The sequence below is a fragment of the Anabrus simplex genome, chromosome 12 (assembly GCF_040414725.1).
Source record: "Anabrus simplex isolate iqAnaSimp1 chromosome 12, ASM4041472v1, whole genome shotgun sequence".
Taxonomy (NCBI): domain Eukaryota; kingdom Metazoa; phylum Arthropoda; class Insecta; order Orthoptera; family Tettigoniidae; genus Anabrus; species Anabrus simplex.
The window spans coordinates 46998729-47022818 of NC_090276.1; the positions used below are offsets into that span (position 1 = coordinate 46998729).

General features: G+C 38.8%; 2 protein-coding genes across 2 annotated transcripts in view; one reads left to right on the top strand and one right to left on the bottom strand.

Annotated features, from left to right (window-relative positions):
* The window catches only part of LOC136884569 (venom protease), a 49541-nt gene extending 38554 nt beyond the window's left edge, over positions 1–10987 (bottom strand). Inside the window, exon 1 of the mRNA XM_067156831.2 lies at positions 10876–10987. Within this exon, the coding sequence (XP_067012932.2) occupies positions 10876–10948 (73 nt within the window). The 5' untranslated portion in view covers positions 10949–10987. The remainder of the gene's footprint in view (positions 1–10875) is intronic.
* Positions 1–24090, top strand: part of LOC136884021 (uncharacterized) — a 303309-nt gene that overhangs the window by 187109 nt on the left and 92110 nt on the right. The gene's annotated exons all lie outside the window — the stretch shown is intronic.

The following is a 24090-nucleotide window of genomic DNA, read 5'->3' on the forward strand; positions in this document are numbered from 1 at the left end:
CGGTGGAGTAACACCCGAGTAATCCGTACCTGTCGTAAGAGGCGACTAAAAGGGGCCCCAGGGACTCTCAATTTGGGAGCGTGGGTTGGCGACCACGGAGCCCTCAGTTGATTCCTGGCATTGCTTTTACTTACTTGTACCAGGCTCCTCACTTTCATCCTTCGTATCCGACTACCCTTGATCAAATCTCGTTCTTTCCCGACCCCGACGGTATTAGACCATTCGTGGCCCTTGTCTTTCTTTGGCCGATATCTTAATTTTTCAAAGTGTCGGATCACTTCCATTTTCCCCCTCTGATTAGTATTATATAGACATAGAGGATGGTTGCCCAGTTGTACTTCCTCTTAAAACAATAATCATCACCACTGTAGCCTCCCATCCCTTTCCTATCCCACTATTGCCATAAGACCTTTCTGTTTCGGTGAGCTAAAACAAATTGTAAATTTATAATAATAATAATAATAATAATAATAATAATAATAATAATAATAATAAAATTATTATAAAATAAATAAAATTATTATTATTATTATTATTATTATTATTATTATTATTATTATTATTATTATTATTATTATTATTATTATTATTATTATTATTATTATTATTGCATAAAATAGATGACTAGTAAAATGTTGATAAGTATAAGTGAGTATCCCTGCTGCAAATTGCTTAAAATGTATCCTCAAAAATATTACTGAACAGAGTAGAAACAACACTTGATAAACAATTAGGTGAATTTCGAAAAGGCTGATCTTGTTCGGAACAAATATTATTTAATTAAAAATCAATAATTCGTCATAGACTAATGAAATAGAAGGATACAGTAGTGACATTTGTGGATTTAAAAAAAAGCGTTTGACTCTGCTCATAGAGAAACCTTGTATGTTGTTATGTTTAGTCCCCAGCCCGTAGGCTGGTTGGATCCTCAACAGTTCCACCATCAGCTGTCATAGATGGCCTAGGCATCACTGAAGAGGCGTACTAGGGAAATGAGGAGTGAGGTAGTTTCCCGTTGCTTTCCTCACCGAGCCAGAAGTTGCTATTACATATCAGTCTGCCAAGCCCACTGAAATGCATGCACCAACTGACCCTATGAGCAATATTTTCACACCATTCATAGCAGGGACTGGGTGCAGAAGGAATGGCATTACTAGCATCACTCATACCTCAGTCACTTTCATATTGTCAAAGCCAAGGATAAAGCTGAGACAGATCAATGAAAGTAATAAAATTGCTCTAGCCCATACCAGAAGAAATAGTGCACTGTAAACACTAGGTCCCACCAGCAAAGGCACAGATAAACCTTAGCTAAAAAAATGCGAACATTCGGAGCGAGATCAAAATTAGTAAACCTAATGTGGGAAGCACTTACAGACACAGTTTCAACAGTAAAATTTATGGACGAAATATCGAAACCTATCAAGATAAATACAAGTGTACGGCAAGGTGATGGCTTATCGCCAGTTCTGTTGAGCCGTATCTTAGAGAAATCTTGTTCTTTTAATTTTCCATTCCAAATTCTTACAATTTTCTCTTTTGGGGAGAAAAAGAGAGGTGTTGAAATTAATTGCCTGGCATTTGCAGACGATTTTTCTGTAATTTCAGAGAACCAGACAGATGCAACAACACAAATCAATCTCTTGGAAGGAATAGCCAACAAAACAGGTTTGAGAATCTCTGTACGAAACAGCAAGTTTGTTACAAACATATAAAACGCTCCAAAATTCTTGACGACAGATACAGGTCGAATAGAGATAGCACAAAGAAATTCAAATACCTGTCGGAAATAATTCAAGGAAATGGTTTAGTAAGGAAGAGAGCGTATGGCATCACTATGTGTTTTTACATTAAGATATGCTTATCTAAAAATCTAAAATAAGACACTAATACAGTGGTGAAACAAGAATGTCTCTACGCAAGTGAATATCTAGTTTTGAAATGTAGTTTAGATAAACTGGAAGTAGGAGAAAGAAGAATCATGAGAAAAATCTTAGGTCTAATAAAAATGTAAGATCAATGGGAAATTAAGAAGTAATAAAAATATACCAGAATATAGACAGTATATCAGAAACAATAAGAAAAAAGAGATTGCTATTTTTTTGGACATATCTATAGAATGGATGATAACAGACTTACGACCGGGCGAGTTGGCCGTGCGGTCAGAGGCGCACGGCTGTGAGTTTGCATCTGGGAGATAGTGGGTTCTAATCCCATTGTCGGCAGCCTTGAAGATGATTTTCCGTGGTTTCCCATTTTCACACCAGGAAAATGTTGGGGCTGTACCTTAATTAAGGCCACGTCCGCTTCCTTCCAAATCTTAGACCTTTCCTATCCCAACGTCGCCATAAGATCTATCTGTGTCGTGCGACGTAAAGCAAAAAAATAAAATAAAATAAAATAAAAAAACAGAATGACGAAAGAGATATTAAAGTACCTTTTGGGAGAAAAAGTTAGCAACAAGCTGGATACAAAAGGTCAAGAAGGATTTGAAGGAAATAAAATAAGAGAGAAGGAAAGTATAAAAAGAGAGATTTAAAAAATAATGCTTAAAGCATTGAATGATTCCAAGTAAGAATGAGACGGAAATCCATTACAAAGTAGTCTGAGGAGAGAAGAAAAAAGCATAGTGCAATGATGAAGAAATAGTGGAAAGAACGGAAGAGGAGAGAACAAGGAAGGATGAATTAAAATTAACATGTGGTCCCTAGTAAGCCTCATAGTAAATAATATTATTATTATTATTATTATTATTATTATTATTATTATTATTATTATTATTATTATTTTAATAATAATAATAATAATAATAATAATAATAAAACACAAGTCTTCACGTATGTAACTGTCTAGTTTTGAACTACCGTATAGTTTAGATAAACTTGAAGTAATAGAGAGATGAATCATTAGAAAAATCTTAGGTCCAATGAAAACTTCAGAATAATGGAAATTATCATTATTATTATTATTATTATTATTTACGTCACAATAATTACTTTTACGTATTTCGGAGACTCCGAGGTGCTGGAATTTTGTCTCGCAGGAGTTCTTGTACGTGCCAGTAAATTTACCGATACGAAGTTGACGTATTTGAGCACCTTCAAATACGACCGGTCTGAGCGAGGATCGAACTTGCTAAGTTGGGCTCAGAAGGCTAGCACTGTACCGCCGCGCTACTCAGCTCGTTTATGTAAACATAAACGTGACGTCAGCAGTCATTTCTTGTCTGGCGGTTCTTGACCGAAGATATTCCATCATAACCAAATGCATCTTGGAATGGTACTGTTTCTTAGAATGTTCATCTAAAAAGCCTCGAGGTTCCGAGGGGATTTCCTGGCCTAACTTTCAGGAGTTGAGAGGTTTGTTATTATAATTTATACTGCTAATTGAGAACGTTAGGGAATCCCACCATTGCATCATCCTTCCCTTTCCCAGTTCTTAACCTTGTTACTCACTGTTGATCAGCTGCCTTGCCTAACACATCGCTTCTACAAGTCGCCTTCATGAATAATAATAATAATAATAATAATAATAATAATAATAATAATAATAATAATAATGTTGTCCTGTGCTAACCTTTTCATTTCTATGTAACTATTGCATGCTGCATCTGCTCTAATCTTCTTGTCATATTCATACCATGGTCTACCCCTACCGTTCTTACCGCCTACACTTCCTTCAAAAACGAACTGAGGGATAGGGGGTCCCTATGTTTAGACCACCTATGTGAGGAACGCCATACGTTTGCGTTGCCTGTAAGTAGCGCCGCAGTGTGCGAAACACCATAGGTCTGTCCGACTCGTTGGCTGAACGGTCAGCGTACTGGCATTCGGTCCAGAGAGTCCCGGGTTCTATTCCCGGCCGGGTCGGGAATTTTAACCTTAATTGGTTAATTCCCATGGCACGGGGGCTGGGTGTATGTGTTGTCTTCATCATCATTTCATCCTCATCACGACGCGCAGATCGCCTACGGGTGTCAAATAGAAAGACCTGCACCTGGCGAGCCGAGCCCGTCCTGGGATGTCCCGGCACTAAAAGCCATACATTTCATTTTACCATAGGTCTGTGTTACATGTGCGAATTTCATTACCTGTGAGTAGTATCATACTGTGTGGAATACCGCGAGTCCAAGCTACTTTCGATTAGTACCGCAACATGACACATAGCATGGTTCTATTTTCATAGCGATAAGTACCATTATGAGGGGCCGATGACCTGGAGTTTGGATCCGTTTCGACTACAAGCATTATCCAGTCAGTATTGTGTTTTAGAAGCTGTCCCTTGGTCAGTAATACTATAGTTTAACGCTAGTTTCCGGGAATGTAGGGCATTGCGGGTCGGATCCACTGATTGTTTTAACTTCATATCCATCCATTCATTCTTCGTCCTCACGGTTTCGAATTCTGGTGAGTGGAGGATTCCATTTCGTACCATTGGGGGCCGATGACCTAGATGTTAGGGCCCTTTAAACAACAAGCATCATCATCAAAACGAACTGAACAAGTCCTGAGTGTCTTAAGATGTGTCCTATCATTCTATCTCTTCTTCTCGTCAAATTTAGCCAAATCGATCTTCCCTCACCAATTCGATTCATTATGTCTTCATTCGTGATTCGATCTATCCATCTCACCTTCAGCATTCTTAGTTTTAGCTGTGCTCATTTCTCTAGGTGCTGTGTACTTTTGAAGTGCACCGTGTAATGTGACAACTCTGTACATCATAATACCCTGGGCCCTGTTTCATAAAACAACTTCACTAATATTATTAGTAAGAAACCAATAATATTTACTAATAATATTAGTATTATGTTTCATAAAATTATGGGTCGAAATTATTAGTAGATGTTCCTAATGTTGTTGTTTGTCCAACCCTTGTCCCGTTTCCGCACGGGGTCGGGTATGAGGTGAGATGAATTTGTCGTGGCGGTTTTTTATGACCGGATGCCCTTCCTGACGTCATCAGAGGAGTTAATGAGAGATGAAATGAATGACGTGATATATGATAGTAGGGAGAGGGTGAAACCCGGTGCCGGCACATAGCCTACTCCTGTCGAATAGCACCAAGGGGTCTGCTCAAGGCTTAACGTCCCCATCCGACGGACGAATCACCATCAACAGCGTCATATGCCCTCACTCCATATGAGCACTGCGGAGAGGTTTGGAATTTAATCCAGGCTTTTGGCACGCAATCTAGTGATTAGAAATTGTATACCACCACCTCCCCTACCCTGCCGGCCAACATTCTGATGGTGAAATTTTTTTCGACCAACGGGACTGGAACCGGCTAACCTCGGTGTTAGACCGTTTTTAGACTTCAGCGCCTTAACGATCATGGCCACCAGGCGGGCTTAGTAGATGTTCCTAATAATATTAGTAAATTGTTTCATAGACAACATGACTAATAAAAGTTACTCATATTATTAGGATTATTTCCATGAGTGTATTTTGACTCATAATTCATATTGTTAGTGAAACCAAAGTGAGCGGTATTTTAATATTTTGGCATAAAATCATGAAGATCACTGAAATGGTCGACTCTAATTCAAATAGTGATAAGGAACGAGTGTAGGTATTCACCGTTCAATAAATGTTACGTCAAAAACAGTCTGTACTGGAATATAACAAACATATGAATACAGTGGGAGATTTAGGTTAGATTACAGAACTACTGAGTATTTGCTTGATAGGATTGGTAATAGAACGTTCCACTGCAAGGAATGAAGCATAACCTTAAAATAGCAGCTTCGCATTGCACTCCACCGGTTGGTAGTGATACACAGTATCATTGTGTTTCTCTACTGCAGTTCTGCTCGGACACTCCAGGTATCCTTTAAAATCTTGGCTTATATCACAAATAAACCAAGATGATGCTGGTGATGATTATTGTTTTATGGGGAAGTAGGCTACAACTAGGCAACCATCATCTATAATAACACTAATCAGACAGAAAAATGGAAAGGATCCGACATTTCGAAAAATGAAGGTATCGGCTAAAGAAAGAGAAGAGCCACGATGGGCGTGAAAATGAAAGACTCTCTCGGCCTCGCAACCTAATACTGTCAGGGTCGGAAAAGAACAAGAGTTGAACAAGGGACGTTAGAAGGGTAGATGAAAATGAGCCTGGCAGAAGTAAGTTAAAGCAATGGCAGGAGTCATCTCAGCGAGCCCTGGAACCCCTTTTAGTCGCCTCTTACGACAGGCAGGGAATACCGTGGCTGTTATCCTGCCGCCCCCACCAATAGGGCATAGTAAACAAAGATTTTGCTAGTCCATCTCAGAGATTTTGAAGAGCACATGAAATAAAAAAAGTAAAAGGAACAAGGAGGATTATAGTGTGCAAAAGGCTGCGAATAGTTCACGCTTTAACTCAATCACTTTCTGCAAAGTAACTTTCTTCTTTCACATTATTTTCACTTCATTTATCCATTTTCACACGTATCTAATTCATAACAACGAAAACATCAAGTGAGCCTTTTGAACAGGTGGATTAATAGTCGGTTGTAGTCAAGTATTAGCCTACTGCTAGGAACAAACCCAAACCAACAACATGTGCAACAGACCGATTCTAACCTCCATTTGTATCAGCTGACTAATGAACTAATATTATTAGTGAAGATATTTTATTAGTCATGTGTAAATCTTTATGAAACAGAATTTGGTTAACTAATAATTATTTTTATGAGTTCTAATATTATTAGCTAAAATTATTAGTTAGTTTTATGAAACAGGGTCGGCTTCTGTTGAGTGCTAGGCGTTGTAGACAAAGCCTGGGGGATGAAGTGAATATGTTGACAGTTGGTATTTCCCAGTTAGAACACCTTTCATTAAACCGCATTGTGATGTTTCATAAATCTTTCCTTCTCAACATTCTTACAAAGCATCTTCTGTTCACGGCCGTGGAACAGTTTCACGGAATCCTCACTTGAATTTGGGGTGTATCGTGACAAGAAACAGATTTTATGTGTTTTTTTTGTTTTGTTTTTTCAAATTGCTTTACGTCGCACCGACACAGGTAAGTCTTTTGGCAGCTCTGGGACAGGTAGCGGTTAGGAATGGGAAGGAAGTGGCCAGTGGCCTTAATTAAGGTACAGCCCCAGCATTTACCTAGTATGAAAATGGGAAACCACGGAAAACCATCTTCAGGGCTGCCAACAGTGGGATTTGAACACATTATCTCCCGAATAGTGGATACTGGCACTTCTCTTTAACTTAGATTTAAACTGTATTTATATTCAGTGAAGAATTGATTTTTCACAACCTCCATTTCTATTTATTTTGATTGCAAAAAATGATACATCAGTTATTAATTCTCATTATCTATACTAATATATAAAGAGGTAAAGTTTGTATGTAATGGCTAATTTCAGGAACTACTGGACCGATTCTAAGAATTTTTTATTTTATTTGCTTTACGTCGCGCCGACACAGATAGGTCTTATGGCGACGATGAGGCAGGAAGGGGCTAGGAGTGGGAAGGAAGCGGCCGTGGCCTTAATTAAGGTACAGGCCCAGCATTTGCCTGGTGTGAAAATGGGAAACCACGGAAAACCATCTTCAGGGCTGCCGACAGTGGGGCTCGAACCCACGATCTCCCGAATACTGGATACTGGCCGCACTTAAGCGATTGCAGCTATTATTTTAAAATGTGAATATACTAAGTACATTATCCCTGAGAGACATGGGCGGTATTTTATTTTCAAAACGATTCGAGGGGGGGGGGGGCATGGGAGAAGATATAAAATTATAATGTGCTAATATAGGCGAAATATCGAATTTGTCGTACAAGGACGAGACAAAGCTTAGTTTAAGCCCCTTGACGCAAAGAGCAAAACTCGGTAAGCCCTACGGGCCCGAAAACCATGCTTTAAGGCCCTTAAACCAACTGTTATGGAGATATTTGCACCACACTACCCCCGCTCTAGGAATCGGATAAAGAAATGAACTGCCGTAACCATGGCAACGTCAGCTCCAGGATTCTACAGCAACGAGCTTGTTATTGTTGTTGTTGTTGTTTGAGTCATCAGTCCATAGACTGGTTTGATGCAGCTCTCCATGCCACCCTATCATGTGCTAAACTTTTCATTTCTACGTAACTACTGCATCCTACATCTGCTCTAATCTGCTTGTCATATTCATACCTTGGTCTACCCCTACCGTTCTTACCACCTACACTTCCTTCAAAAACCAACTGAATAACTCCTGGGTGTCTTATGATGTGTCCTATCATTCTATCTCTTCTTCTCGTCAAATCGATCTCCTTTCACGAATTCGATTCAGTATCTCTTCATTCGTGATTCGATCTATCCTGAGATTATCTACAATATATATATTTTTTTAAACGCAATACAATCTGTACTTAGCAGGTTGCTAGGCGACGAACTCTTTTATTAATATTCTGATTTTTATGTGATTTTCATCCTTACTAATGTTATTGCATGCAGCCATGTTTGATTACTGCCTGTCAAGTCAAAGGGTATACACTTCCTCCGATTACGAAAGAAATACTCATTGATACACTAGCCTTTCCCAGCTTCCAAAATATGTGTTCAGCTGATGGCATAGCTCTCCAGCCAAGAGAAAAATATTGACGTAGAAATATAAAAATGCCTTAGACATAATTTGGGAACACCTATAGAAGGAGGTTGTGTCCCATTTGCGATCATTGTACAATTATCAGCAACCTTTCAGGGTTTTCCAAAGTTCATGCAGCAGGGTAACTCCTAATTAGGGTGTACTCCACACATCCGCATAAGGGTTCTCCCAACCCGTCCTCTATCTCCTGAACGTTTTTGAGGTAATATTAGTCTATATTTTGTAACATACTATAATTATTCCAGCTGTAGACATCCTTCGTTAATGTAGCGTTTGTTGTCATCTACGTGCTTACTTACATGCAGGTCACTGAGATGAAGAGAGGCAAACCTTGTGCTTTATATAATGGATAGGTCCTACTCTTACAGAAATTTACGGAAAAGTTTGGTGACATGGGTAATTTTTTTTACAGCTGGCTTTACGTCGCACCGACACAGGTAGGCCTTATGGCGACAATAAGATAGGAAAGGGCCGTGACCTTAATTAAGGTACAGCCCAAGCATTTGCTTGTTGCGAAGATAGGAAAGCACGGAAAACCATCCTCAGGGTTGCCGACAAGGGGGTTTGAAGCCACTGTTTCTCGAGTGCAATCTCATTTTATCGCGCTATCATTATAGAATTATCAGTTCTTTGACTTATTTTAATCTAAACATTTTCTTAACATTAAGTTCTGGAATCTTATACATCTAATCTGAGCGTACAGACAAAAATTATCATTTTATTTATATAGGTGAAAGTACAGTAGACTGAGTGGCCGAGCGTTTTAACGCGCTACGGCTGTGAAACCAAGCCCCGCATTCGGGAAACGAGTGGGTTCAAACCCCACCATCGGCTCTTCTGAGATAGTTTTCTGTGGTTTAATATTTTCACTTCCAGGCAAATGCCGGTACAGTTCCTATCCATGGGCCAGTGCTGAGTTTTCCCACCTCCTTACCTAATTTCATTCACCAAAACACATTTCATCTTCATTAGCTCAACTGAGGTTGGTGTCAGGAGGGCATCCGGCCGTAGAAACATGCCGTATAAATTAATCTCATCTCATCCCCGACCCGGTATCAAGAAACGAGACCAAGGGGTAGACATACATGTACATACATACATACATACATACATACATACATACATACATACATACATACATACATACATACATACATACATACATACATACATACATACATACAGATGAAAGTAGGCTAATTATGTTTTGAGCAGCTGTTTACTTAACGTGTTAGTATGAATGTCTGAACAGTTTGAGCAGTAATTTAAGTCTCCCCTATTGTATAAGAAAGTGGAGGTTAACTGCTAAGTTTGAGATGAGCTACACCGGGCGAGTTGGCCGTGCAGTTAGATGCGCGCGGCTGTGAGGTTGCATCCGGGAGATAGTGGGTTCGAATCCCACTGTCGACAGCCCTGAAGATGGTTTTCCGTGGCTTCCCATTTTCACACCAGGCAAATGCTGGGGCTGTACCTTACTTAAGGCCACGGCCGCTTCCTTCGAACTCCTAGGCCTTTCCTATCCCATCGTCGCCATAAGACCTATCTGTGTCGGTGCGACGTAAAGCCACTAGCATTCATTCATTGAGATGAGCTACAAGTTACAGTAAAATCCTTTGTTTTGAATTTGGAAAGTGTAAAATTCAACGGTTTTAATACGCCCAATTTTTGTTCTACTTCTTAACACTCATTTAACCGCCTTTACACCCACAACCATCTGCTAACTCTAAATAAAAGGTTCATTTGATTCCTGTTTATTGTCTGTCAATCCCGATATTATCGCATCAGTCTCAAACGGTTAAATATAAGTAATTTAAAGAGTTTCAACATACGATTCCTAAGAATCCTAGTATGTACTTCCTGCAGTTACTTTAGGGATATCTTAAAACTGTACCAGTCCTTCAGTAGGGAATTCCCTCACAGGAACCTGACTGTTTGTATTTCACTGATAAGAATGTTGGCAAATGGGACGACACCTAAAAGGATAACCTAGCTTCACTAGAAACGTGAAGGCCATTTATCTTTAAAAAGTTCTCTGCCTGGCAAAAAGCCCTCATTCGAGACTAACCTATGAGCTTATAGGACAACTGTTCAATATAGAAGTGCGATTAAAAATACTATTGCCTTCTACAACACGATACCAAGTTTTACATCAAGAACTGCAGCACTAAAACACAATATGGATAGACTTCTGATTGTTCATAACACTATCGAAAAGGGCAGGCATATCAAGAGGAGTTATCTAACTATTTCGAACATATTCCTGTACTATAAATGAGGTACGTACCTTCGTGCACATCGTACTGTGCTGAGACGATGCCACACACGGCGAGCAATAAGATGAGTCCGCAATGAGCCATGGAGTGTCCGGTTGAAGACTGGAGTGTGAAGGCCAACCAGTGCTGTTTATAAGGACAGCTCACGAACCGCAATGTGCATGTCGTAAGCAGGGATTCTCAGTACCTCAACATTGATCTGTTTATCATCCTACAAGATGATTTAGAGTAAACAGGAAAAGAATTACGAATGTCCGGCTCGCTGGATAAATGGTTAGCGTAATGGCTTTCAGTTCATAGGGACGCGAGTTCGATTTCCGAGAAAGCCAGGTATTATAGCCGCGTCCCAGGTATTAGATGTTTGCTTTCGTCTTAAGGGCGGACGGTTACAAGGAAACTCGTGAAGTGATGCTGAAATATATCGAAACATCCCCAACATTTTTCACCGTATATATCATAATATTAAAAAGATAAGTGCATACATTTTACTTCTTCTTCTTAGCCTCTTCCCCGGTTTCTGAGGGTCGGCACGGTGTTTATATTTGGCCCAGTTGTACGCCCCGATGCCCTACCTGACTCCTATCCTATGAGCAGGGATGTAATCATTATTGCGTCTTTCTGTGGTGGTTAATAGTGCGAGGTGTTGTCTGTAAATTAAGATGTGTATTTATTATTATTATTATTATTATTATTATTATTATTATTATTATTATTATTATTATTGCATTAGCGCCTGCTAGGGACCACGTTCCAATCTCAATTCTTCATCCTTTGTTGTTGTTGTTCCTTCCTTTTGGTCCAATATTCCTTTATTGTTTCACTTTCTTTCTTCTTTCTTCAGACCACTTTGTGCCGGTTTTCTTTGCCTCCCTCCCTTGGAATCCTTCCATCTTTAAAACTTTCTTCCTGAAAATGTCTCTTTCTTTTACTTCTTCTTCTCTGATGTTTTTTTGTTTCCAAGTCTTTTTTGATCTCTCGAATAAGGGTGGTGGTTGATTTTTTCTTCCAAAGATACGTGAAGATCTTTTGGGCTAGTCTGTTGTTGTCCATTCTGTAAATATGTCCAAAAAATAGCAGTCTCCTCTTCCGTACTATTATAGATATGTTTTCTGTGTTCTGATACATTTCGTTATTACTTCTTAATTTCCAAATTTCTGTAGTTTTTAGAGGGCCTAATATTTTTCTTATAATTCTTCTTTCTAGTACTTGCAACCTTTCAAGTTTATAATATATATATAACCATATATAAGCGTTCCGGTTTCAATTTTTATTCTTCTTCCTCCTCTTCTTCTTCTTCTTCTTATTATTATTATGTCTGGCTCCCTGGATAAATAAATGGCCTTTAGTCACAGGGGATGCGGGTTCGATTCCCAGCAGGGTCGGGAATTTTAACCTTAATTGGTTAATTCCCCTGACACGGGGACTGGGTATATGTGTCGTCTTCATCGTGATTTCATCCTCATCACGACGCGCAGTTCACCTACGGGAGTCAAATCAAAAGACCTACATCAGGCCTCTCCGAAGGCCACTCGCCATTATTATTATTATTATTATTATTATTATTATTATTATTATTATTATTATCTATAACTGGAGAAGGATTGGCACAGTTGGTGATAGTTGAACAAGTCGAATCAAGTCGAAATCTTCTATCATAGTGCTAAGAGATAATATCGCACACTGTGAATTTCAGTATCCTTCCACTTTCTATTCTGTACCCAGAAATACACACAAGTTATGACATGGATTTCCCAGCAGACAGACCCTTTACTTTTAATTACCACTTACCTCTGTCAATTAGGAATACAAACATTACATCAAGGGGTTCACCTAATTCGTCTGTAGCTCCACTGTTCATAACGACGCAGGTGTCCTTCTATTTAATTTTAACACATCTGCACTTCTTTATACTGATCTCTCGTGGAGAGTGCTCAACCAGCTGCCCGTTATACCTGATATTACAATTTACAGCAGTGATGTGCTGATGCAGCCGTCCCCGTGGTGTAGGGGTAGCGTGTCTGCCTCTCGGCCGGAGGTCCCGGGTTCGATTCCCGGCCAGGTCAGGGATTTGTCTCTCGACCTGAGGGCTGGTTCGAGGTCCACTCAACCTACGTGATTAGAATTAAGGAGCTCTCTGACGGTGAGATGGCGGCCCCGGTCTCGAAACCCAAGAATAACGGCCGAGAGAATGCGTCGTGCTGACCACATGGCCCCTCGTAATTTGCAGGCCTTCGGGCTGATCAGCGATCGCTGGGCAGGCCAAAGCCCTTTCAAGGGCTTTAAGTGACGTGGGGTGGGGGATGTGCTGATGCTCGGAAACTGGCAGCGGGCACATTGCAATGGCACAGTCCGCTGTTCTCTCGTGCACTACTGTATATGACTGTAGATTGCATTCGTAGTTACTCCAAGATAACATTGGAGATTACTGGGGAAGATTCAAAGCGGAAATTCCCGACTTCGTTGTCGTTTCGACATGAATAGGAAGTGTTCTATGTTTAATTTGTCACAAAACCTTGAACCAATTTTGAAAATCCAATCTAAAATGATATTATATATCATCATCATAGTGAGGATAACGATCAGTATAAAGATGATCTTCTAGCACTAACAAAAAGACCAAAGGAGAAAATAATCCAGCAAGAGGTAGGTATTCTATTCGTATATTTCAAAGTTTATGATTAATTTATGCCTAATCCTATTAGCCTATTAAATATGGTTCACAATTATGCGTTATTTAAGGCTTTATTGTTTATATGTGCTGGTTCATTAATCTATACTAATATTATAAAGAGAAAAAATTTGTATATTTGTTTGTAACGGATAGACTCAAAAACTACTGGACCGATTTTAAAAATTACTTCACCTATAGAAAGCTACATTGCCAGTGAGTAACATGGGCTGTATTTTATTTTCAAAATAATTCGTTGGTGGGGGGGGGGGGAAATGACAGACGTAGATTTAAAAAAAATAATAGGCCGATATAAGCGAAATAACGAATTTGTCGTACAAGGACGAGACAAAGCTCATTTTTAAGCCCCTTGACGCGAAGAAAAAAAACTCGGTAAGCCCTATGGGTCCGAAAATCACGTTTTAAGGCCCTAAAACCAACCGTTATGGAGATATAGGCACCACACTACCCCTGCTCTAGGAATCGGATAAAGAAATGAACTGCCGTAACCGTGGCAACGTCAGTTCCAAGATTTTTTTTTTTTTGCGTCGCACCGACACAGTAGGTCTTATGGCGACGATGGGACAGGAAAGGGCTAGGAGTGGGAAGGAAGCGGCCGTGGCCTTAATTAAGGTACAGCCCCAGCATTTGCCTGGTGTGAAAATGGGAAGCCATGGAAAACCATTAGCAGGGCTGCCGACAGTGGGGTTCGAGCCTACTATCTCCCGAATACTGGATACTGGCCCCACTTAAGCGACTGCAGCTGTCGAGCTCGGTTCCAAGATTCTACAGCAGCGGGATTGTGCATGTACGTTTGGGCATAGCTGCCGACCAATATTGGAACACATATGACTTACTATCTGGAAAAATAATATACTGTTGTGTAAGTCACTCATGGGACTCCTTTGGGCGGGGATGGAGAGGGGATAGAATCCATAGTTTTCGGGGTCGCTGAGGTGAATAGTCACACTCCAGATACAATTTAAGTCCAAGACCAGTCCCGTTGGCACGGCGATGAGAAGGGGTGTTAAATAATATATCCAAAATGATCGAGATTATGGATGGAAGTATGTACCGCATGTTCGAGCATAGCTCTCAACCAAACTTGGTACACATAGCGTACGACTTACTCTCTGGGGAGAGGATGACATGCAAAAAATGGGTATTGGTGCTGTCGAAAAGTACTGAACTACATAACAAAAGTTATAAAGAAAGCAATTTCCGGGCACTTTAGTCTTATACAGTTTTACCATACCGACTATGATAATAGAAATCGTGAATTTAGACTTCTGTTACTTAGTCCATATCAACGTCGAGCATTGGTAACGTGGAAAAATGGTTCAGCCATGTTCACTGGCAATGGTTTTCCTCATTATTGTTTTAAGGTGTAAAAACCGCATGGTCATCGGTCCATATCGACAAGGAAAATTGTGAAGATGACTTAACAAAATAAAAAAAATATCGTAATGGATTGATCTCTCGAAGAATAAGGCAAGACTGAAGGGAATTTAATGAAAATCGGTATGTTAAGTCGGGGAATGAGCCACTAGATTCTAGGCTATAAATAATTTTATTCGCGTTAAGTGAAATGGTACTTTAGGGAAAGGCCTAACGTTTACTAGTTAAATATCTATGTAATTACCTTTCAAGTTGGGCTCAGAAGGCCGGCATTCTACCGTCTGAACTACTCAGCCCGGCACTAAAATTAGATATTCTACTAGAATAGACGGATAGCTCCACAGTAAAAGAGAACAACAAGCTGATTATTTAGAAATTTCACTTAGTCAAATAACAAAGTTTTCACTTAAATTTCACTTCACTGGATATGATAAAACTGTTAGAACGATATTATCAAAGGAAACGGACGGACAGACAGACAGACAGACAGACAGACAGACAGACAGACACTTCCTTTTATTATTATTATTATTATTATTATTATTATTATTATTATTATTATTATTATTATTATTATTATTATTATTATTATTATTTGCTAGTTGCTTTACGTCGCACCGACACAGATAGGTCTTATGGCGACGATGGGACAGGAAAGGGCTAGGAGTGGGAAGGAAGCGGCCGTGGCCTTAATTAAGGTACAGCCCCAGCATTCGCCTGGTGTGAAAATGGGAAACCACGGAAAACCATCTTCAGGGCTGCCGACAGTGGGGTTCGAACCAACTATCTCCGGAATACTGGATACTGGCCGCACTTAAGCGACTGCAGCTATCGAGTTTGGTGTTTTATTATTATTATTATTATTATTATTATTATTATTATTATTATTATTATTATTATTATTAGGGCTCGGATGTTTAGGAAAAGTCATATTTTTTCCTTTGTCTCTATTTTCTTGCATGATTGGATTTTGGTGCAAATTAGGTGATTATCGTCCAAATTAAGTGATTTTTATTTGTCATATAAATGCATATTTTGGCTATTTTATGTCATAAGGTCATATTTTGAGATATTTTCGTAGAAACGTCATATTTCGGTCATATTTCGGCGGTTTAACGACAGCTGTAGCTGTGCAAAATTACCTTCAACTTACCAAATACGAACTAGTATTCACAAAACTGTTTCTCGGTATCATGTCTGCAGTTATTACAAGTGGAATACACTGCCTCTTCTGTCAATATTGTTGAATTGTTTTCTAACAGTTTGTCATATATTAAGTCTAATTTTGGAATTATATCGAGTGCAATTCCTCGTTTAGAAGCTGCTAGCTTAGAAATTCATGCACGTATTGAAATTGTGAGAAGTGCTGAACTTCCAGTACATCAATCACATGGAATAGTTGGCGACAGTGTAAAACGGAAACTTTAAAACGTGCTTAGTCGAAATGACACTTTTCGCTGTGTGTGCAAGATAAATGATGTTCTTTACCAGTACATTTCAAGACGAGTGCATACTCGTCAGAAGTGATTTAGCATTAGTTAAATATGCACTAATAACGTCTTGTGTTGTAGAAAGGAGCTTCTCTTCTTACAATAATGTGTTAAGTGATAATCGGAGGTCTTTCGCGCCTTATGCTTTGAATACGAATCTTGTAATACACTCAGTTCCATCCGCGGAGAAGAATGAAAAATGTATGCGAGTTTGCACTATGTGCCCTGCCGCCCTACCATAATGTACTGAAAGACATCTACTTAATTCATTTCGTGGTGCTCAATTTAAACGTTAACTCATTTGAGTAATATCAATGAAATCTGGACTTAAACGTTGCAAAATATTTGTCTGTCTGTCTGTTAGGTCATCAGACCAGAGGCTGGTTGGATCCTCAAATAGCACCACCAAAGGTTATGCGGTTATAAGGAAACCGCAAAAACCAATGGCAGCACCAAAATGAGGCGTACTATGCAAGACGAGGAGTGAGGTAGTTTGCCATTGCTTTCCTCACTGGGTCAGAAAGTGCTATTGCAGCTCGACTGACCCGTTGAGCAACACCTTTCATAACACTCAGATGCACTAGTCGTGCTCTGAATGTCATTACTCAGCACCACCCATACCCCAGCAGCTTCCATATTGTCACAGCCATGGATGAGACTGGAACTTCGGTGGAAGCTACACTTTACTCTGGCCTGTGCCAAGAGATGGATGCACAAGTACTGTATCCATCAAGAAATGGCAGCAGGCAAAGCAAAATATTTAAAAACAGATTTATTTCTAGTTTTAAAAGGATCATATTTAGATTAATCATTTTCAGGTCATATATTGTCATTTTACGTCATATTTTGTAACTTTTGAGGTCATATTTTGTAACTTTTGAGGTCATATTTTGTAACTTTTGTGGTCATATTTTGCCACTTTTGAGGTCATATTTGCTTGATTATTTGGGTTATTTTTAGGTCTTAAACATCCGAGCCCTTATTATTATTATTATAGAATGTTATATTTCACGTTGTTTTAATAACATTTGTACCATCCACCAATCCGCTATGTTAAGGGGATACGGAGCCGCCTATCTTATCAATGTTAAATTTGTTTAATTCATGTTCCTTTTTCTCAGGATCTAATAAAGATATGAAAATGAAATTTATATCACATTTTATTCAAACCTTATTTGACATACTGACGGAGCATTTTTGTAATTGGACTTAAGGGGACTCAGACACATATTTTTTAAACAGTCAATAAATAGAATAATATTTTCCTAAGTAAACAGTCAATTCTCAAACAGTTTTACATAAATTAGGAAATCCCTCCGTTGAAATGTCAACCAATATGAGACAAATTAAGGATGAAAATTACACAGCTCTGTGATAAATAGTCACCTAGAAAAAGGAACATACATTTGAAGAAATTTGGAAACTGAGAAAACTGCAGTTAAAACTTTCCACACATATGATTTTCTCATTGTCAGCGCAAGTTTAAATTTAAATTGTGGCAACTTTTAATTGTTAAACTATAATGTATTATACATCATCTTAAAGAGCAGACTTCAGAGATTCATAAAATATAAAAATATTAAAAAAATGATATTTTTGACCATTTAACCGTTCCGTATCCTTTTAAGCGTTAAAAGTAACAATATAATTAAAAATAAAATAATGTATTTCATGCAATAACAATGTGTGTTAACAAATATATATTTTTATTTGGCTTTTAAATAAACAGTTTAGAAACATCTAACGCGGTTGAATTAATAAACGCCGGCGAAGCTGCGGGCACATGCTAGTTAATAATATAACGAATTCTGAAGATATTCGATTTGTAGGGAATATTTGCACTCAAATACAGCCGTGTGCTTTAATACTGTATTTCTAATCTTGGGTTGTGTGGGATGACCTTTTTAGCTGAATACCCACTAAGTCATTTTGTTATGCATTATTAGCACATTGCTAGATGGTTCGTAAATATAATAATAATAATAATAATAATAATAATAATAATAATAATAATAATAATAATAATAATAATAATAATAATAATAATAATAATAATAATTTCGTGTGACTATTTCTAGTCGAGTGCAGCCCTTGTAAGGCAGACCCTCCGATGAGGGTGGGCGCCATCTGCCATGTGTAGGTAACTGCGTGTAATTGTAGTGGAGGATAGTGTTATTGTGTGGTGTGTGAGTTGCAGGGATGTTGGGGACAGAAGAAACACCCAGCCCCCAGGCCATTGCCCCCCTGTGGGTGGGGGCGGTAGAATAACACCCACGGTATCCGCTGCCTGTCGTAAGAGGCGACTAAAAGGGCCTCAGGGGCTCTGAACTTAGGAGCGTGGGTTGGCGACCACGGGTCCCCCAGCTGAGTCCTGGCATTGCTTCTACTTACTTGTGCCAGGCTCCTCACTTTCATCTATCCTATCCGATCTCTCTTGGTCAACTCTTGTTCTTTTCAGCCCCCGACGGTATTACGTATGGAGGCCTAGGGAGTCTTTCATTTTCATGCCCTTCGTGGCCCTTGTCTTCCTTTGGCTGATACCTTCATTTTTCGAAGTGTCGGACCCCTTCCACTTTTTCACTCTGATTAGTGTTATATAGAGGATGGTTGCCTAGTTGTACTTCCTCTTAAAACAATAATCACCACCACCACCACCCCGGACCATTGGAATTAAGCAATGAAGGTTACAATCCCCGACCCGGCCGGGAATCGAACCCGGGACCCTCTGAACCGAAGGCCAATACGCTGACCATTGAGCCAACGAGTCGGACGTTCGTAAATATGATTATTATAAGTACTAAAACCTGACATTTCCATATATAAGAATTATTTGAAGTAGGAGTAAGTTAAGTTTACGTCACTCTGTTTACTTTCAAGACAATTAAATTTTAAATATAAACATTGAACCAGCCGTCCACCTCTCCTGCAGAATTTCTCTTCAATTGGCAAAACAATTACAAAGTTCGTCAGATGGAAATTTGTTCAAAAATAGGGGTGGAAGAATTTCTTTCAAATCTGTTAAAACAATATGAATCAGTAAATTTATCAAGATGGACTGTGAATCGTCGAATTCAAGATCTTAGGGAGGAAGTACGGATTGTTATTGCCAGCCCACAGGCACCGCTGACGCCTAGGTGGCCCGCCTCTCCTCGAAGGGGAATGAAAACTTCACCTCACCCCCACCGCACTGGCCAGTGGCTGTTCTAGCGAGCCAAGCCTGCACATGCCTCTTTTACAGCGTATTATATTACATTTCGATCCTCTTCCACTATTCTGCAACACATTGAGGTTTCTCATTGGCGGAAAGCACATCATCATAAGACCATACTATAGTCAGACTTACACAGACAAGATGATGTTCATCTTAGGCTAATCGACAATGCTAAAGTGAGTCTTCTTCTAGGTAGTGCCCCTTAACAAGGTTCGTTGTACACCTCAGCATCAGAGTGCTGAGAGATTTCCGGGTAACAAAGGGTAGTTGAAAACCAACAACAGGTTCCTTCCTTAGTTCCATCAGTGATCGTGGCTCTAGAATCAATCAGTCAAGATGGATAAGAAACGAAATAGCCATCGCATTTTTAACGAAACAAGATTATTTTGTAGAAACTGTTTTACGTCGCACCGACACATACAAACCTTAAGGTTGTAACTTTTTGATGACTACTGATAAATAAATATCATGAATAAAAATATATAAATAAAATTACTCAAAAACTTAATAAAATTAATAAGCATAATTAACCGAAATTTCCGTAGTGTGGGCGCCAGAGTTCACCAGAATGGATCCCTCGAATTTTGATAGAGCATGATAAACTTTATATCTCAGGGCGTGTACATAATGCTGCGTACTGGTACATCTGCTGCAGTCCTTACCTAACTTCCTGAAAACGACTAATTAGGTAGGAACTGCACCTAGGTTCATCAATAACACTGATTCTAAAATAGCTAACTATATTCTGAACAAATTCCGTGCATGAGCACCTCATCAACATACAACATTATACATATAATACACACATAAAATATTGCTGGAAGACTCCATATTTACAACAACAACAATAATGAAAATCGTGGGAAAACGAAAGCGAGAACTAAGCTACCATTTGTAGATAGTCCGATGAACAATGTACATGTATGAAGATAAATACCCTTCACTGTCTCTATATCAATTCGACTTACCGATTCTCATAATCGGCAGTTATCACATCACACACTGTACCTTGTACTACTGTGTTCACATATTTTAACACTTGTTGTAAATATATATACACACGTCTGTCGATCCTCAACATAAATTATGGAAAGTCTGAGATAGCTTTCACCAACATATAATGCTAGGCCGCCACAAGTGCTACAATACTTAATGCGCAAGCACTCTCCACAGTCAGCCACTTTCCACTAACATAACAAGACTACGCTCCACGAACGTTTGAAGTCCAGTCCATTGCAGCCGTGTCACTCCAGTACCGTGTATCAGCACCACTTCCTTCCCGTACAGTGTCGGTTGTCGTTCCTTCATACAGTGTTACTGCTTGTAGTTGTAGTAGTTACATTACAATGTCCTCGGTTGCCGCCGTATGATCAACCTTTATAGACATCAACATCCCCCTCCTCTCAGATGATACGTCTGGATTGGTGCTTGCCAGCCAATCATGAGTGAACCTCTTGTCAAGACCTTGCTCCCAAGAGATAAACAAACTCTGGGGTTTGCCTCGGATGAGTCAACGAACTTCCTTAATACAACAACAAGCTCATCTCATCAGGCTGGAATATATACATGACTCATTGAATATCCCTACACAAGTACATCACAACAAACACTGGGGTAGCCACATGACTCAACCAAATTACCAGAGTTATTAAAGCAATGTTTTCCCACTCGTGTAAAACAAATTACTCATAACTACATATGTGGATATCTTCCAGCTTACCAATATAAATGGCAAAATATACAAATGAAATACTGATAATAATAATAATAATAATAATAATAATAATAATAATAATAATAATAATAATAATAATAATAATAATAATAATAAATCGAATACTGACAATAATATCTCTAACTTCTACATATAATTCGGGGGTGTGATATATGTACTATCACAAGGTGGAAAAGCAAGGAGTGGGAAGGTAGCGACCGTGAACATAATTGTGAAAATGGAAACCATGGGAAACCATCTTCAGGGCTGCCGACAGTGGGGTTCAAACCCACTATCTTCCGATTGCAGGCTCATGGCTGAGCACCCCTGACCGCATTAATATTAGGAATCAATCAATATTCCAAAGGCTAATGCCTTGTCGATGCAAGCACTCTTTTCTTTCATTGGGTGTTCGTTTCAGTTCCATGTAATTGACACAACCTAACCTCTTCTTGATGTCGTCCAAATACTTCATCCTAGGTCTTCCTCTCCCTTTCTTTCCCATCACTTTCCCTTCAAGTATGTTAGTGATGAAAGGATTGTGTCTGATGACATGTCCAATAAATTTTAATTTCCTGTTTTCCATTTCGTTTAAAAATCTTCACTCTTCTTTAACTTCCCTTAAGACTTCCAGGTTGGTTTTCCTTTCCGTCCAGTTCGTTCTGGTCATTTTCCGCCATATCCACATTTTAGCACATTCAAGTCGATTCCTTTCTAATTTACCCAGAGTCCAACTCTCACTTCCATACTGAAGTGTACTCCATACAAATGATTTTGAAAATAATTTTCTGACATCTATATTCATGTGTGTGCTGGTTAAAATGTTTTTCTTACTTGTAAATGCCTGTTTTGCCAATGCTATTCATCTCTTTACTTCCAGGAAGCATCTAATATCCTCTGTTATCACACTACCAAGATAATAGAATTGTTTCACCTGTTCAATTCTGACGTCATCAATTTTTATATTGGTTTTAATTTTGTTCCATATGTTTCCGTACTACTATTACTTTCGTTTTCGGTTTGTTTACTTTTAATTTCCATAGTTTAAGAGTGCCTGAGAGGAATTTCAGCATTCTGTTCATTTCTTTCTCTGGGTCTGCAATTAATACGATGTCATCTGCAAATCTGATACAATGTATCCTTTCACCATTGACTTTTATTCCATTTGTCTTCTCCTTCATGATCTGAATAGCTTCCTCAATGAACATATTAAATAAATACGGTGATAGGAGACAACCCTGCCTAAGTCGTTTTCTAATCCTGGCCTTTTCTTCTATCTGATTGATAATTATTTTTGTGCTTTGGTTCAGATGCAGTTTATTAACCATTCTTCTATCCTTCCAGTCCCGTCCTATTTTTCTCATAGTTCTAAACAGTAGTTCCCAGTTCACATTGTCAAAAGCTTTTTCTAAGTCAATGAAGCTAAGGTAAGTCGTTCTATTCATTTACATCCTTCCCTCCAATAACATGCGTAAGGCCAGAATTGCTTCTCTTGTTCCTTTGCCTTCTCTAAATCCAAATTGGTCTTCTCCAACTTACTTATCTACTTTTCCTGTTATTCTGTCCTTAACTATGTTAATGAGTATCTTGGAGGCATGTGTTAATATTGATAGTGTTCTATAATTGGTGCAGTCAACTGCCCTTCCTATTTTAGGTATGGTGATGGTTCTGCATTGTGTGAAGTCTTCTGGCACGATTCCTCTTTCGTAGCATTCATTTATTACTCTGAATAATTGGTCTGTCACATTGATACCTAAATTTTTCAGTTATTTTGCTGGGATGTCATCTACACCAATTGCTTTTCCTTCTTTCAGACTCTGAAGGGCATGTTCAAATTCATATCTCATGATTGGAGGACCTTGCATTTCTCTTCCACAGTCATTGATGTCTTCAATTAGCTTATTGTCATTCTTGAAGTCCTTATCATCGTACAGTTATTCTATGTATTCTTTCCATCGAGCACATATCTTATCGTTGTCTACCAGTAACATTCCTTCTTTGTTTTTTATTACTGCCGATTTGGTTGTATTTTTGTAATGAAAGGCACTGATTTTCTTATAAATTTGATCCTGTTTTCTCTTTTTTATATCTTCTTCTATTTCTTCAGCAATATTTTTGGTCCATTTCTGTTTTTCTTCTCTGCATTTGGTTGTGATCCGATTTTTAATCCTTTTGTAGTCATCTACATCGTTTTCCTTCCTGAGCTTATTCCTTTCTTGAATTAGGTTTAGTATTTTTTCTGCCATCCAAGGTTTTCTGGGCTCCAATTTCCTGTTTCCTAAAAGCTCATTTGTTGCTTCAATTATCCTTATCTTGGTGTTATTCCACTCCATTGGTTCATCACTTCCATTATCTACTTTATTGGTTCGTTCTTTAAAAGCCACCTTTATTGCTGCTTCTTTCAGTCCTAGTCCCCACTTCTTTTTTATAGATATATTTTTTTAAATCTAATGTTGCACGACTTGGGTAGCTGTGGCATGATTTTATCTGATTCCTGTATCTTTGCTTCATTAGTACATAATCTAACTGAAATCGTCTTTTGTCTGGCGCCTCCCACGTGTGCCTTCTTCGAAGATGAACTTCAAATAATGTGTTTGTAATAACCATATAATTTTGACTGCAGAAATCTACCAAAGTTTCACCTCATTCATTTGTTTCTCCCAGACGGAGACATGAAAGTAGCGTGAATGATCGCTGATATAAACAAGTGGGAACAATGGCAGACGTTTGCTCGAAATAAAGATA